Source organism: Astyanax mexicanus, chromosome 8, assembly GCF_023375975.1.
Source record: "Astyanax mexicanus isolate ESR-SI-001 chromosome 8, AstMex3_surface, whole genome shotgun sequence".
NCBI lineage: Eukaryota > Metazoa > Chordata > Actinopteri > Characiformes > Acestrorhamphidae > Astyanax > Astyanax mexicanus.
This window is the reverse complement of record NC_064415.1, coordinates 21,199,646-21,215,033: the sequence shown is the minus strand read 5'-3', so window position 1 is coordinate 21,215,033 and position 15,388 is coordinate 21,199,646. Positions and strand designations below refer to the sequence as shown.

At 39.9% G+C, this 15,388-nt stretch overlaps 1 protein-coding gene across 1 annotated transcript in view; it reads right to left on the bottom strand.

The window, feature by feature from the left end:
• arap2 (ArfGAP with RhoGAP domain, ankyrin repeat and PH domain 2) overlaps positions 1–15,388 on the bottom strand; it is a 168,159-nt gene that overhangs the window by 124,645 nt on the left and 28,126 nt on the right. Inside the window, exons 4-8 of the mRNA XM_022678436.2 lie at positions 14,410–14,492; positions 13,898–13,950; positions 13,127–13,507; positions 10,766–10,835; positions 603–723 (exon numbers count right to left, since the gene is read on the bottom strand). Coding sequence (XP_022534157.2) covers positions 603–723; positions 10,766–10,835; positions 13,127–13,507; positions 13,898–13,950; positions 14,410–14,492 — 708 coding nt within the window. The remainder of the gene's footprint in view (positions 1–602; positions 724–10,765; positions 10,836–13,126; positions 13,508–13,897; positions 13,951–14,409; positions 14,493–15,388) is intronic.

Genomic DNA, 15,388 nt, shown 5'->3' with positions numbered 1-15,388 from the left:
GCGCTCAGAAGAAAGCGCAGCAACTCAGTTCTGATACATCAGCTCACAGATGCCTTGTGCTAAACGACATCACCCTTTGTAGTGATGAGGGAGGAGAGTGCCATCTACCCACCCAGAGAGAGGCCAGTTGTGCTCTTTCAAAGCAAACTACATGAACAGGATTCGAACCGGCGATCTGCTGATCATAGTGGCAACGCTTTAGACTGCTGGAGCATTTAGAGTCCCCTGTTTTTAAACATTTGACTACATTTCTCATGCATTTGTTTGCAAACTAGAATATTCCTGCCTATGTTTGCAGTTCAAAAGACTCAACCTTCATTAATGCTGCTTTTGTACTATATCATGATTGAAATATTATTTAAAATCATATTCTTTGGTTTTATCATCCTCATTTTTATTCTACATTCTTACAGTCTAAATTCTGTGGAATGTGTTGCAGGCCTAAAATGCGGAAATGGATATAAATTGACAAATGAAATAAAGGGTTTATATTGTCTGCAATTAAATAGAAGTCAAAATGCATTTTACATACTCTCTCATTTTTTTCTGGTTAGAAATTGTACAAACATAGTAAAGAAAAATAAGAAAAAGCAAAGTTTTACCTTCTTTCTCAGCTCGAAACACAAACGTTCTTTGTGAAGTGACTACCTCCAGCTTATTTTCTCCTACCGATCGCACCTGCTTAACAGCTGAGAGAGGAACCAGCCCTTTAGAGTACATCTCCTACAGAGACAGAGAGAAAATTAAGAGATTCAGTACACTAAAAGCATTGGAAAAAAGAGAATTACATTCATACACCCACCCATGTGTGAACACACAAACACAGATCATTGTCAGAGATGAAGGCTGTACTTCATAGCAGCCTCCATAGCCTCCTACAACCTGCTAAAGGAGTGATAGTGTGAGATATAATACCACTCTCTCTTTCACACACATACACAAGCACCTACAGAACGTGTATGTGTGTGAGTGTGTGCTCATGCTCCATGTGAAATGCACATAGACAAACGCACACAGGTATCCAGCAGGTCCAAATGCTAATACGAGTCCCTAGCCAGCAAACAAACCTCTCACATATTTATAGTGTGGTGATTCAGAGAGATAGGTGGGGGAGGCAGGGCTTGCTTGCTTAGGGAGACGGTGTTTGCTCTCTTTCTCTTTCTTTCTCTCTCTCGCTCCCTCTCGCGCTCTCTCCCTCTCTCTCTGTGCATGCTTTAAACCAGAACAAGAGCAAAAGCCACTGCCAGTGTGCTCTGAGGCCCAGGCAAAGCCTCAGATCCAACCACGCGGTTAGCCTCTTGACAACAGCAGCACTGGCCTACTCAGGCCAGCCATGCCATGGAAACCTCCACTCTTCATGACTGCTCATTTCAGCTCCGCATGAAGTATGGAGGAGTGCATTCATAATCTCCACTTACTCACAGAGAGAAAGAGAGAGAGCGATATCGAAAGAGGCTAGGGAGTAAAGTGAGCCAAGAGGGGTTGCATTGTGGGTTGAAAGAGATAAAAGGAAAGATGGCAAGATGGAGTAGAGTGGGAGAAAGAAAGTGTGAAAAAGAAAGACGAAGGACAGCATCAAGGTTTTTGTCAATTTTAACAGTATGCATAACAAAAAGCCTAAATTAAAAAGAAACTTCAAAACATTTAAAAAACTAACAACTTTTAAACTAGCATAATTCATAAAAGTTTGAATGCATAAATATACTTGAATAAAGCAATTGCAACCCTGTGAACAGTTTGAACACATGACCAGTGACTGGAAAGAACTAAAGCTTTTTAAAAGTTGCTTAAGATTCAGAAATGCAGAACCCAAATCTCACCATTCTTCAAGAACTGTCTGGTGCATTTGTACTCCTAAAACAGCTTGCAAAATGTTGTAAATATGATACTTCTAAATGCAAAAGATTAATATAAATCTCCACTTCTGTAGATGTAAATATGACTAATTTGGCAAAACTCTTGGAAAACCAGCTAGTGAAGAGGCATTAAGAGAGAAATGGCAAAAACATGGGTGAAAAACAGGAAGAGTGAGCGACGGTGAGAGATGGAGCAGAACAGAAACAAAACAAGAGAAAGAGATAAAGAAAGGATAGGAAAAAGTGTAAGATGAGCGCAAGAGAGAAAAAGAGCTAAAGGGAATAGAGAGAGGGGGGGGGGAGATGAAGCAAAGTAACAGGAATGAAGAGAAATTTCAAGAGAGCCCAGTAGAGAGAGAGAAAGTATGAAAGAGAGAGAAAGAGTAAAAGGACAACAGGAAGAGTAAAGGAAAGCAAAGAGAGGAATAGAAAGAGTAAAGGGGGCAACAGGGAGAGTAAAGGAAAGTAAAGAGAGCAAGAGAAAGTCAAAGAGAGGACAGGAAGAGTAAAGGAAAGTAAAAGAAAAAAATAAATAAAAGAGAGAGAGCAAGAATGTGAGCAAGAGAAAGGAAGAAAGAGAAAGTAAAGAGAGGAAGAAAGAGAAAGAGTAAAGGGGACAACAGAGAGAGTAAATGAAAGCAAAGAGAGGAATAGAAAGAGTAAAGGAGACAACCGTGAGAGTAAAGAGAGTAAAGAGAGGAAGAGAAAGTCAAAGAGAGGACAGGAAGAGTAGAGGAAAGTAAAATAAGAAAGAAAAGAGAGAAAGAGCAAGAATGTGAGAGAGAGAAGAGAAAGAGAGGAAGTGAAGGAGAGAGACTGAAGCATTGAGAAAGACTAAAAAGGGACAGCGGGGGAGGGAGGGAGAGTGCAAAAAGAGCACAAGATAAAGAGAGCCCCTAAAAGAGTTAGAGATAGATAGAGAGAGATTGAGAGCGCAAGAGAGGAAGACAGAGAGAGAGAGAGAGAAAGATTGAGCGCAAGAATGAGAGATTCATTTGTCCATTTCATCTGCCTCTTAATTATAATAATGACCTTGCACTATTTCCAGAATCTTCGCTCCAGAAATAGCAGAGAAGATTGAGTAAGGGACTCCCTCCTTACTGAGCACTAAAGGGAAATAAGGGAACAATGGGAGAGGCAAGGAGAGAGAGAGAGAAAGAGAGAGAGAGAGAGAGAGAGAGAGAGAGAGAGAGAGAGAAAGAAAGAGAGAGAAAGAGCAGAAGGTGTAAAAGAGAATAACCAAGGGAAAGAGAAGTGAAGGTGGTGGGTAAACGAGTGGATGAGGCAGAGAGACAGAGACAGAGAGAGAGAGAGAGAGAGAGAGAGAAAGAGAAAGAAAGAGAGAAATGGAGCAAGGGATAGGAAAAAAAAAAGAGAGGTCAGGGAGAGAGCCATCTCCTCAAATTAAGGCATGATGTTAACAATGGCGGCTACAGCTAACCCTAATTATGGTGCGGGGCGGCCATCGCCTTTCGGTGGGATTTCGCTCTCTCTCCAATTTAGCACTTCTCCCGTTGCTACGACGATAGGGCCACGAACTTCGCAGCATTCTAATGAGTCTTCCTCCGTCTAAATTTGGACGGAGGAGAGGAACAGAGGAGCGAGGGGACGGGTGAAAAGGGATGCGCCGGCGCGTCTTTCCGAAGCTAAGTGCTGATAATTAGGCGCTATCTGGGTTAGCGTTAATTACACGTTTTAATTATTATTTTTGAGGTCAGAGGGATGACATGGAAATGGCGAGCGGAGGCGTGCGTGTGTGTGTGTGTGTGTGTGTGTGTGTGTGTGTGTGTGTGTGTGTGTGTGTGTGTGTGTGAGTGAGACAGAGAGAGAGAGAGAGAGAGAGAGAGAGAAAGACAGAGAGAGAGAGAGAGAGAGAGAGAGAAAGAGAAAACACTACAGCATCCAGAGTTTAGGGATGCTGCTGTTGGGTAAAATGACGGAAATGGCACAGCACATACCACCCCCATCACCATGTGTGTGTGTGTGTGTGTGTGTATGTGTGTGTGTATACATGTGTGTCTTTGTTCCTTAGAGTAGTGAAAAGTGTCACTGACATGACAAGATTCTCTACGAAGATTCACAAACGCATTGTATTAAATTACGTGTTTGTGTGTGTCTCTATATGTCTAATCTGTATGTAAACATTCGATAAATATATAACTATGAAACATATGACGCTGCAAAGAAGATGCTACAAGATGCAGCAAAACGACCAGACTCTAAAGACACGTTTCACACTCTCACAGAGAGGAATGAACTCCAACCAGTTCCGTTTTTCTGCTTTGTGCTGGTGGAGAAGGCCTCATTTTTCACTGATCCAAGACCAATTTCCCCATTTATTTCATAATGGTTAAGATTAGGATTAGTGTAGCTCGTCCTACATCAGTCTAATTGTGTAGCTTCTACATGCAGTGCTGTACAGCCTGTAACCTCCCTCTGCACTGCTCTACTGTGGAGCTATGGGGGCACCAGCTGGCTAACAGGAGGTACTGCAGGTAGAACATGCATGGACTGTATGTAGTAAAAATAAAACTGATAAATTAATAAATTACTCCTTTTGGATCAAATTATGAGCTGCCAGTTAAGTCCTGCTTGGGAGCATCGTAAGAAACCATTCCAAAATGTTGCTAGGAGCCATCCTGGGCAATGCACATGTCTTACTTGTTCAACCCAAGTACTGGAGGGCCTGTATCCAGCATATTTTGGCAATTTGCTTGCTCAAACACCCTCAAAAACCTGGCAATTAAGATGTGTACTGGATGGGTAGTGCTTGATACTAGGCTGGACACAAACCTTGCTCTTGGGCTAGAGGTGAACAACCCTGTGGTTGAACAACACTATGGGTCAGTTTCCCAGACAGGGATTAAGGCTAGTCCTACATTATGTATTCTCTATTTGTATTTGTGTGCATGTTGTAGCGGCTAGATATTCAATTTAATAAAATTTAAGTCAATTCTAGTCAGTTTAAAGGTATTTATATAGCTCTTTTTACAACAAATGTTGTCACAAAGCATCTTTACAGAGAAACCTTAGGAGTAACCAAGACTCAGTAAGAGGGACCCACCCTCCTTTGGTTGACCAAAAACAAATAACACAAAAACAACAACTGGATAAAGAGATAATGATGAGATGTTAAATTACACAAACAATGCTTTTACACATGACTTTTGTTATATCCCTTGATATGTGTGTGGAATCTCTGACTTTGCAATTCTAGTCAAACACTGCTGATAATTATTATCATTACCACCCACAGCACTGTCCACTGTGAGTAGTAATGCCTACGATGTCATTTTCCCAGTATGCATGAGACAATATGGGTGAAAGAATCTTAAATGCCCCATATGTCATATCTATCAAGAACCCACTACCAATCACCACAAAAAACCATTAACAATTTTAATAACTCTTTAATCTTTGTAAGTCCATATTTTACCATAGATGTAAAGTAAAAAAAAAACACTTCACTACTGTAGTTAAGTGCTAAAATGCTGTATCTGTCTCTGCTGGAATATAATTTGTTCTCCTACTTCCACTTTTATTTTACTAAATATTTTCCATGAGTTTAATACTTTTACCCCAATACATTTTTTATGTGCCGCATTGTTATTCTGTGCTTCTGTTCTAACTTTCACTCTGATAGCTTTCCACTGCTTTCTGTAATAACTACACAACACAGTACTGTGCTTTTACTTTCAGTATATGAGTAGTACATTTTAGAATATAAACATCTTGCAATACTTAAATACCAAAAATGTTGAATACTTTAGTACTTCCACTTAAGTGTATAGCTCAAAGAACACTAACTAGTCACTTTTTTGATGGAGCACTTGTATTTTTTAAAATCTGGGTTTCTAGTACTTTACACATGTCTGTTCTTTACATTACTGTTGTAATTTAGAAAAGTTACAGGCCCTAAAATAGAGCCTTTGGGACATAAAATCTAGTATTATAAATATTTTTGCAAGAGGTTTTTGGTTTAGGATTAGTAATGAATGGATAATAGGGTTTATAGGGTTATAGAGCATTGGGTCACAATATGAGCATATGAGAATATGAACCTAGGGTCACCATGTCCAATTCCAAGCATAAGCTAGAAGGGAGTAGCACAGTGAACTGTGGAATAGTAGAGAAGAGTTCTCGAAAGATATGAGAAACTGTAAGGCGCACTTAAAATCCTGTTTTCTGAATGAATTCTACCAATCAGCAGTAAAGCTACTCTGCTGCAGTAGAGCTTTATAAATGAGTTTCTGTTAAGTTTCTCCAGCACAGAGGATGGAGCAGTATTAGCATTAGCTGCTAAACGCAGCGCTAGCTATTTCGCTGTTCAAAGGAGATTATATTGGGCTGTAGTCTCCCTGTTAAACAAGCTACGTGGGACGAACAGCTAGCTAGATGACAGGAACCCTGAGTGTTCGGGTAACCCAGGGCACTCTGTCTAGGGCTGTCAGGCAGCATTTACTAGTGATAAGCGCTGCTAAGCTCTGCTATCTGTGGATAGCACCCCATATGTCCTACCTATCGGGAACCAATTACCAATCACCACAGCTAACTTAACCACTTTTTAAAACTCTTTAAATTCTGTATGTAAGCCAGATATGTTTTACCAGAGATGTACAGTAACAAACTACAGATATAGCATTTTAGTACTTAACTACAGTAGTGAAGTATCTACTGGAATATTATTTTTTTCTCCTACTTTCACTTTTACTTCACTACTTTTTTTTCTCTCCATAACATTAATACTTTTACTCTGATACACCTGCTAACTGTGACTAGCGCTGCTGCTAAGTGTGCTGTTATAAATCTTGGAAATCTAAGCTTAAGGTAAGCAATCTGGAGCACCTTTTGTAAAAAAAAAAACACACTAGAAAATAGAAAATCATTTATTGTGCGCCTTATAATACAACGCACTTTATAGTCCATAAAATACGGTAAATCACGCAACATCAGTACCTGACCAAAGAATGCTACTTTCTCTTGATGCAATCAACCCCTGACAGCAAATGCTTTAATATCTTTAAATGTAAAGCCTTCTTTAAAAGAGTACAAGCTGTTACTGCAGCAAAGGATAGGAAAAACTTCCTTTTAATATATTAATACTCTTGTCTTCCGAAGAGGCCTGGTCTGGTGGACACAGTGTACCTCTCCTTAAATATCTCCAGCCAACACACTACAGATATGCTAAAAGGCATCAGCAGAAAGAGGACAGCACAGCAAGCGGGCGAGTGAAGCAGTCTCAGAGGGATCTGCAGGACTACTTAGGCCCAGCTGGGAACTCCACTTCGCCTTAATTCAGAGCCAGACAGAGAACTAATCTCCATCCCCAACTCTTTTCTCACCTTCAGTCTACCGACAGGTGACATCCTAAAACCCTGATTTAAAACGCGCACACACTTCCACACCCACACACACCCCTCCAAAAGTACTGTCAAAGTGTCCCCGGAGTCCCACTGGTGTTAGGGACTGACATAAGGTTGATGAAACCAGGGGTAAACTCCACAGGGAGCTGGCTACTTGGGCCCTTGGGCCCTAAACACAGTACGGGAGTGTATTCCTGTCCCGTCTCCCACGCCTTCATGATCTGGCTGTGCCTGATGACATCACAAGGTGATGAAGTGTGGCGTGGCGATTAGGAGCGTCTGTCTGTGTCTGGGAAGTTTCATCATATTCTCCCTCGGGAAAGGGAGGAGGCCAAGAATGACAGTGGGGGAAAAAAATGAGTATATAGCTAAAATGACAAATATTAATATTAGAATGGGTTTATATTTGGTTCTGGCTTACAATGATGTAACTGAAGATGTGACTATTTACTAGACTTGTATTTTTATTCTATTCTATTCTATGTTTTATTCTAATGCATAGTATGTTTTATCCCTAGCTATTTAGAGCCAAGAAGCATCATTAGTTTGCAGTTCTATAAGTTGAATGGCAGTTAAAAACAAGTTTATATAATGCATTTTTTCTTTTCCAACATAATTCCATTTCTTTATTTATTTTCCTGAGTTAACGACTGCCCAACAGTACGGCCTGATGCTGATAGAAGAAAGAGTGACAGCCTGGGTCTCCTATGTGCCCTAGATCAGTTACATTCCCTCTCTATTCTTGGCATTAGTTACATTCCACAGCTTATATACTATAACTATATCTCCGTGTCATCATCTATGTCAAACTTATGCCATTGGACAGAAACTAGTGATGTGTCCCAAGACTTTTGACCAGTCCCGTGGAAGCTACAAAATGCTGTACTAGCATACAGGATGTCTGGGTTTCCTGCATTAAAAGTGGATGCTATTTATGGTAGAGTTACTTTTCAGTTTGAATGGACAATTCAAGCCAAATGCCACCGGTCACAATGTTTTTTTCGGTTTGTCCAAACGTGCTTTAGAATAGATGAAACGGGGCATATTTTGCCCCTGCAGATAAATCGCAGGGCTCATTCCAGGCTCAAAATAGCTCCACACTCATTCATTGGTAGAGTCCGTGTGCCCTGACATTTAAAACAAGGCATTAATAACTTCAAAATGCACAAGACGTTTACTAAAACCACTGTTAACAACCCATAGCGTAACCTACATCTCCGGGCGCCACCATCTTAAAGTAAAGTCATGATCAGTATGAGTATGAGAGTGTGATGCAGCACAGGGATTTAGTTTACACTACAGGTTGTAAACAGTGTTTTAATAGGCTTATTGTGCACTTTTAAAGTTATTAACGCCTTGTTTTAAATTCCAGGGCTCTCTAGATTCTACCAATGAGGTGTGGAGCTACTTTGAGCCTGGATAACAGTGTAAAAAGCGATTAATCTGCAGGGGCAAAATATGCCCCATATCATCCATCCTAAAGCATTTTTAGAAAAATAGAATAAAATTACTGGATCTTGGAAAGCTGTGGGAGAACACAGAGTATTTACCTTTGTTGAATAGATCACTCCTCATTTTTTACTACCCCAAAAGTAAATTTTACACCGGAGTTCTCCTTTAATGTCTTCTATGAGGTCTTACTGGTACAAATGTGGCACCTACTGACAGGCCTCACTCAATCTCTCCTCAGAGGCAACGTTCCCTGAGCTTTAGTCAACAATGTGATGTAGTTGCAGAGAAAACTAACAACTACAGACATTGCGCAGGGGGTAAGCTAGCCGTATCATGCACATGGAAACTGGGTGAACTCAGTTTCCATAGAAAGTGCCCGGTGTTGCACTTTATGATTAATTCACACAATGCAATCCTTTGATTTTTAACATGTCGAGGACAAGTGATTTTGACCAGAGGAGAATGGGTCCCTGGTCTTATTGGTGTTGCATGTTGTCACTGTCCAGTGAAAATAAAGTATCTCCTTAACAGCAACTTTACAGCAGAGCAATAAAACAGTCTTAACTTTTAATGGAATCAATGTAAAAAAATAAAAAAAGGAATTCATTTCAGGTCATTTTGGAGAATTTCTTTTGGTCCATTCATCAAGACATTTTGACAAAGTAAAGGACAGTTTGTGTGTTCAGACGCATAGCCACCCACTTGCACTACCACGCACACACACATCCTCAATGCAGCTGTGCGTGTCCATGTCCCAATAAATAAAAGGCCACAGGGCAGAAAAAGGGACACAGGGTGAGAGAGAGAGAGAGAGAGAGAGAGATGGAGGGAGGGAGAGACAGAGAGAGACAAAGCTGCTCTATAATTAGCAACTGATTAACGAGCCTACATCACACAGAGTTCACGTCATTGATTGTGATGTTGGCCTTCGCTGCCACAGCAGAACATAAAAAGTGCTAGCACAGGAAGGGCGCCTCACGGACGCCTATAAACTCCATCTAAACGCACCCTACAACTCACACTGCTAACAAACAAGACCCGGACACGCGCTACACCGCTAGAATGCTAGAACAAATGTTTGCGTAAACAGATGCAATAAATAGATACGCAGCAGCAGGCTGGCGGCGGGTTAAAGACAAAAAATTACAAAAGAATGAGATGCATTCAAGTAGTGTCATGTGTAGGGTACAGAAGGAGAGAGAAAACGAGTGAATGCGAGCGAGAAAGTTTAGGGCTTTGAGAAGTACAGTGTTGCTGAGTTGCAATATTCTTTACTCTCCTTGCTTCCTCTTCTCTCTTTTCTCCTCTGCTAAGCATAACACTAACCCTGCTTTTTCTTTAAGAGAGAGAGAGAGAGAGAGAGAGAGAGATGGGCAGGGGGTGAGGGATGCTGAGGAAGCAGGAAGCAGTTCCGCTGATGACCCTCATTTATTGGAGCTAAAGAGGGCTAAAGTAGCGTAACAGGTCACTCCAGACAGGTGCTCAGCCTAGCATGGAGCAATGTCACCTTTTCCCACAGACCCCTCCATCTCCTCTTTTCTCGTCCAAAGAAATGTGGTGCTCCTTTCCGGCCTATCAGTGTCACCTTCATCCTCTACCTCCTTCGCTAACTGCCGCGCGCACCGCCGGCCGCTTTGTCCTCTCAGAATGAGCCAATATCTAAAAGCACTGAAAAGATGGATGCACGGTCATGCGTTTGAACTTCTTGCTCTGCAAAAATATAAAAAAAGCAAGCGAGTCATCATAAAAGAGGTGATTCGGGCCTTGCCGGACCCTTTCAAACTGTTCTAATTTAAAAGGCTGATGGGAACGCCGAGCTCCCGGCCGCCCTCTGTAAGGTCTTGTTGAAGATCAGAAAGTACGCCGCATTGTTAAGCACTATGGAGGGGGAACGAGCGGAAAAGACAGTTTGAGAATGGGCATTAGCGCTCCCATTCACGTCACCCGGGCCTAAACCACACTGAAGCAGGGCCTAAACCAATTCAGCACAAGCGCCGAAAGCGAGGTATTATAGAGGAGCGTGAGCGTGCATACGATTAGGCACCAGACAGAAAACGATGTGTATGCATGTGGGGCCGAGCTGCGTTCACTAACCTTGTCGTTGTTATAGTAAGTGAGATTCTCTCCATCAAACTTGACCCATCTTCTCTGAAAGACACAGTTTCTGAAAGGAAAAAATTAAGAATAAAGGGTTGAAAAAGGGAGAAGTCATTGGAAACCTTAAATAAATTATAATTAAGAGCTATTCTAAAACCCTATGCCATTATAATAAAAAGCTATTTCAGGAAAAAAAAGATGTCTCAGTAACCTGTCACAATAATTACATTATCGACTTATTGTACATGAAAAAAATATATTGTAATTTTTCTTTGCAGAGCAGATGCAGAGCTTTCAGACGTCACATAATGCAAAGAATCTGTCAGTTTTCATGCATTTTGGCATGTTCTCCTTCGCCAGTCTTATACACTGCTTTTGGATAACTTTTAATTTGGTAAAATCAAAGAAATTCATCATTTTTAAGTGGTCTCTTTTTTTCATAGCTGTATGTGGTGTAATGGTACGTGGATTTGTCCCAACCAGTCACAGTATGGTAATCATGGTTCAGCATATGCAGTGCCAAATAGCTGCTAGGTTTATCATAAATAGTTTATTTATATACCGTAGCTTTAAAGACTGACAAAACTAATGTGGAACCAAAATTCACACGTATAAGTTCCTCCAATTAACTGGTTTACCACAGCTTTAGTTTTATGCTTTGCGCAGATGGTCACATATTCAGAAATATTTCAAGAGTGAGAGACATGAAGGATATCTTGTATGCGTGATCATACTCAAAGCATCTTTGTTAAAGCTCATATTTCCTGCATGCTGCAAGTCCATGTTAATAAACGTAGGTCAGAAATATTCCTGTCTATCCGCAGTGACTAGATATTACCCAGTGACAAACCAGTAAAAAGGACCGCTTCATAGTATTATCTTCAGCTTTATAGAATTAGGAGCATCTTAAATGGGAGACAGAGTGTTTATGTGATGCTCACTCTCCAATCTAAGAGTGATCTTTCATTAGTGCCGAAAGAAAACCCTGCCCTGTAGCTGAACACAAGATTAGAACCAGATTAACCACAAATGTGTAGATAATACTGTATTAATGTATTCATACTGATGATTAGAGCTAAAAGGGTCATTTTCTAAATAAAAATATGTGTATTTATTATATTCTGGATATATAGTGGATATAGTTGGATATAGGTGGGTATTATCAAAAAAACAATTGGGAACCCTTGTTTGGAGCAGTGAGATGCTAGCATGCTAAGGTAAGCTCAAGCTGTCCAATGAAAACCAAAAAGATGGTAACTTTACAGGAATTGAAGAAACTTTTAGTGAAAGACAGAGTAAAAGAATAGTTCATTAATTATTAAATAATAGTAATTTTAGAGCATATCTGTTGGTCTAGTCATCCAGAATTATTTACACTGTGTGCAGAGCATCTACAGAGTTCAAAGGGTAAAGTAAACAGGAAACTGACTAAAATGGAAAAAGGGAATACATGGTATACTAATCTTAATATTGCGAGTTTGGCAGGTTAGTACAAAAATATTAATATACTCACCCACTTTGTTCTAACAGGAAGTGATTAATTACTGTAAGTAGTCAGTATACAAGCAGGACGCGCCCATTGTTTTACTGTATCTTACAGACTATAAGGCACACCATATTATAAGGTGAACTATCAATAAACGTCTATTTTCTTGTCTATGAGGCGCATAAGTAAACAAAACTGTAATTCTTAAAAATAAAACATTTTCTTTTAAAGTCAAACAAGAGCTGCATGTTAATCTGCACAGATTTTTGTCCTGAAAACTTTTTTATTTGGGTGAGTAAAGCGTTTTCGTTTATTTACAATAAGCTTAGATTTCCAATATTTATATAGACACGGTTAGCAGCAATTGGCGCTAGTAAATGTTGCCCAACAGCACTAAATTGAGGAACCCTGAGTGTTTTGGTACCAAGGATGCTAGCAGCTAGCGGTTTGTTCTACGTAGCTTGTTTTAGCATGGTAAACAAGCCGACTACAGTCCAATATACTCACCTCTAAATGGCAGAAGAGTTAGTTCTACGGTTAGCAGCTAATGCTAATACTGCTTCAGCCTTAGTGCTGGAGAAACTTTACTGAAACTCATCTATATATTGCTAAACTTCAGCAAAGTGGATTTACTGCTCCTTACAACCTGACTGGTGGAATTCATACATAAGGCACACCAGATTTTTATAAGGTGCACTGATGATTTTTGAAAAAAATTAAAGGATTTTAAATGCAAGTTATAGCGTGAAAAATATGCAATATCACAAGGATATGTTATTATGAGGGATTAGATAATACAAGTTAAAGAACATAAGGACATAAAAAGTGGAGTTTAATTCATAAGAAGCCTGTTCATCAGGCCTGTTCCTCACCCTTGAGGCGAGAGCTTGTCCAGCCAGCCCATTTTGACAGAACTTTTGGGACCTCCGTAGTAGCAGGCGTATGGCGAGATGGCTGATTCGCTGTGGTCGGGAAGGGTGTGTTTTACCAGTCCAGAGAGCGTGTCCAGTGGCTCGCTGTAGATGTCACTTGCATTCACCAGTGGCTGATTTCCGGTCAGTTTGGGCGGAGTCTGTAGGGAGATTTTAAGTGAGGTGGCAGGATTTGAGGAGGTTTCACTTGACGTCTTCTCTTGATTGGGTGGGCACGACTGAATCATAGAGTAGCCGTCATCGTTGTGTGCAGCGGTGTGCTGCTGAGAAAATTTTCGCCTGCTCTCCGCCACCCTCTGTTTCTGCTTGGTCTGCTGCTTCCTGTGTGTTTTTTAGTGAGGTTATTGAAAAAAAAGTGTAATTACATGATTAAAGTGTGCATTACAATAATAAATACAAATTAAAATATAAATATTCAATTCAATTCAATTTTATTTATATAGCGCTTTTTACAACAAAGGTTGTCACAAAGCCACTTTACAGGAAAAAACAGGTCCACACCTCTTATGAGCAGCACCACAGAGATGCCAATTTTAAGGTGACACAGTGGCAAATAATGGCAAAAAAATACTGTTTAACATGCATTTTAAATGGTCTCATAAACATAAACTTATGCTTAAAAGCTCTTATATCAGTTGACCCATCAGACACCACCACAAACATGGTTAACACTCTTGAGGTAAATGTGTAAAACAGGCATTCACACACTACCTCGTCTTCTTCTGCTTCTCCTTTACGTTGAATGTTTCATTGGTGACAACATCCTTTAAACAAACACAAAAATATGCACAACTTCAACATATTGTATAAATGTATGAATATGAATGTTTGCACATATGCAAACACAAACGAAAGAAGCAAAACTGTCCTACGGTGACATTTACAGTTAAAGTCAAACCATAACTGAAACCATGACATCAATTTAAAGTAAGGAAGTGGGTTTATCAGAAATGGAAAACCAGACAATGCAGCACCAAGCACCTGAAACCCACTGAAGGATTATTGCAAAGGCTGACTGATAAGTAAAATATATATTTATTTCACTATTGAGGGTACAACCAAAGAACACACTGCTCTGATGGGAAGTGAGCAACATTAAACCAAAAGAACATAAACAGAAGATTCCACTGGTGTTGTCCAGTTATTGTAGATCATATTAAAAGCACTGATATTAGAGGAACTGGCCTACCAACGCACACGAGAACACAAAACATGGAACTTACTTGTTTGTCTTCTGCATTGTTGTTGTTGTAAAGGTAAAGTTCGCCGTAGGGATCGATGGGAGAAGATGTCCTTTGATGAGGGTCTGGAAAGCACATATAAACCACATCATTGATAATGTTAAAAATCCAAACGTTAACTTTTCTCTACAAAACTAATGTAAAAGTTAAATAAATTAAATAATTAGATTATTTAGATTATTATTATTATTAGATTATTTATTGTCTAACAGGTGATCCACATATGTTTTTTAAGAAGTATAGAAAGGCATATGATATTCAGTTTGTAAAGAACAAATCACAAAGAAAGATTAGAAGGGATTCACGTCTCTCTCTTAGCACAACATCAGATTATTAAACAATTCAAGGTATCTGGAGGGATTTCTGTGCCTAAAACACCGGTGATTTCTAATACCACCAAAACAATTCTGTGATGCAGCATTAATGCAGAAGATACATTAAAACAACTTCTTTTCCATGGATGTCCATGATTTTTTTAAGAAGACAACACAAAGCCACATGCTGCACACATTACGAAAGGTATGGCTGTGAAAGAAAAGGTTATGGGTACTGTCCCAAATTGTTTTGGAATGTGTTGCAGATCTGAAATTTCTAAAAAGTAAATGTAAACCATTTTATACCATCTCAATTTTTTTTCTGAACATGCCATATTTCTGCTCTGTAAATAATATCAGCTAAAACAGCTCATTTTTGGGGCTTCCAGTGGTCTAGCGGTCTAAAGCCCTGCCACTATGATCAGGAGACCAGGAGATCCGTTTTCAGTTCAGTAATAACCCAGAATTGCACGGTATTGTAGCCACGTAAACAAAGGGCTTGCACAGTTTATGCAAATCTCTGCCCCTATGCGGTAATACAGTATACCGCTGCATGGGGTGAGCCATATCGTATCATGCGCAGTAATATCAGCAACATTTTTGAATATCGTGAATGATATTATACCTTGAAATATCGTGCCATGTCC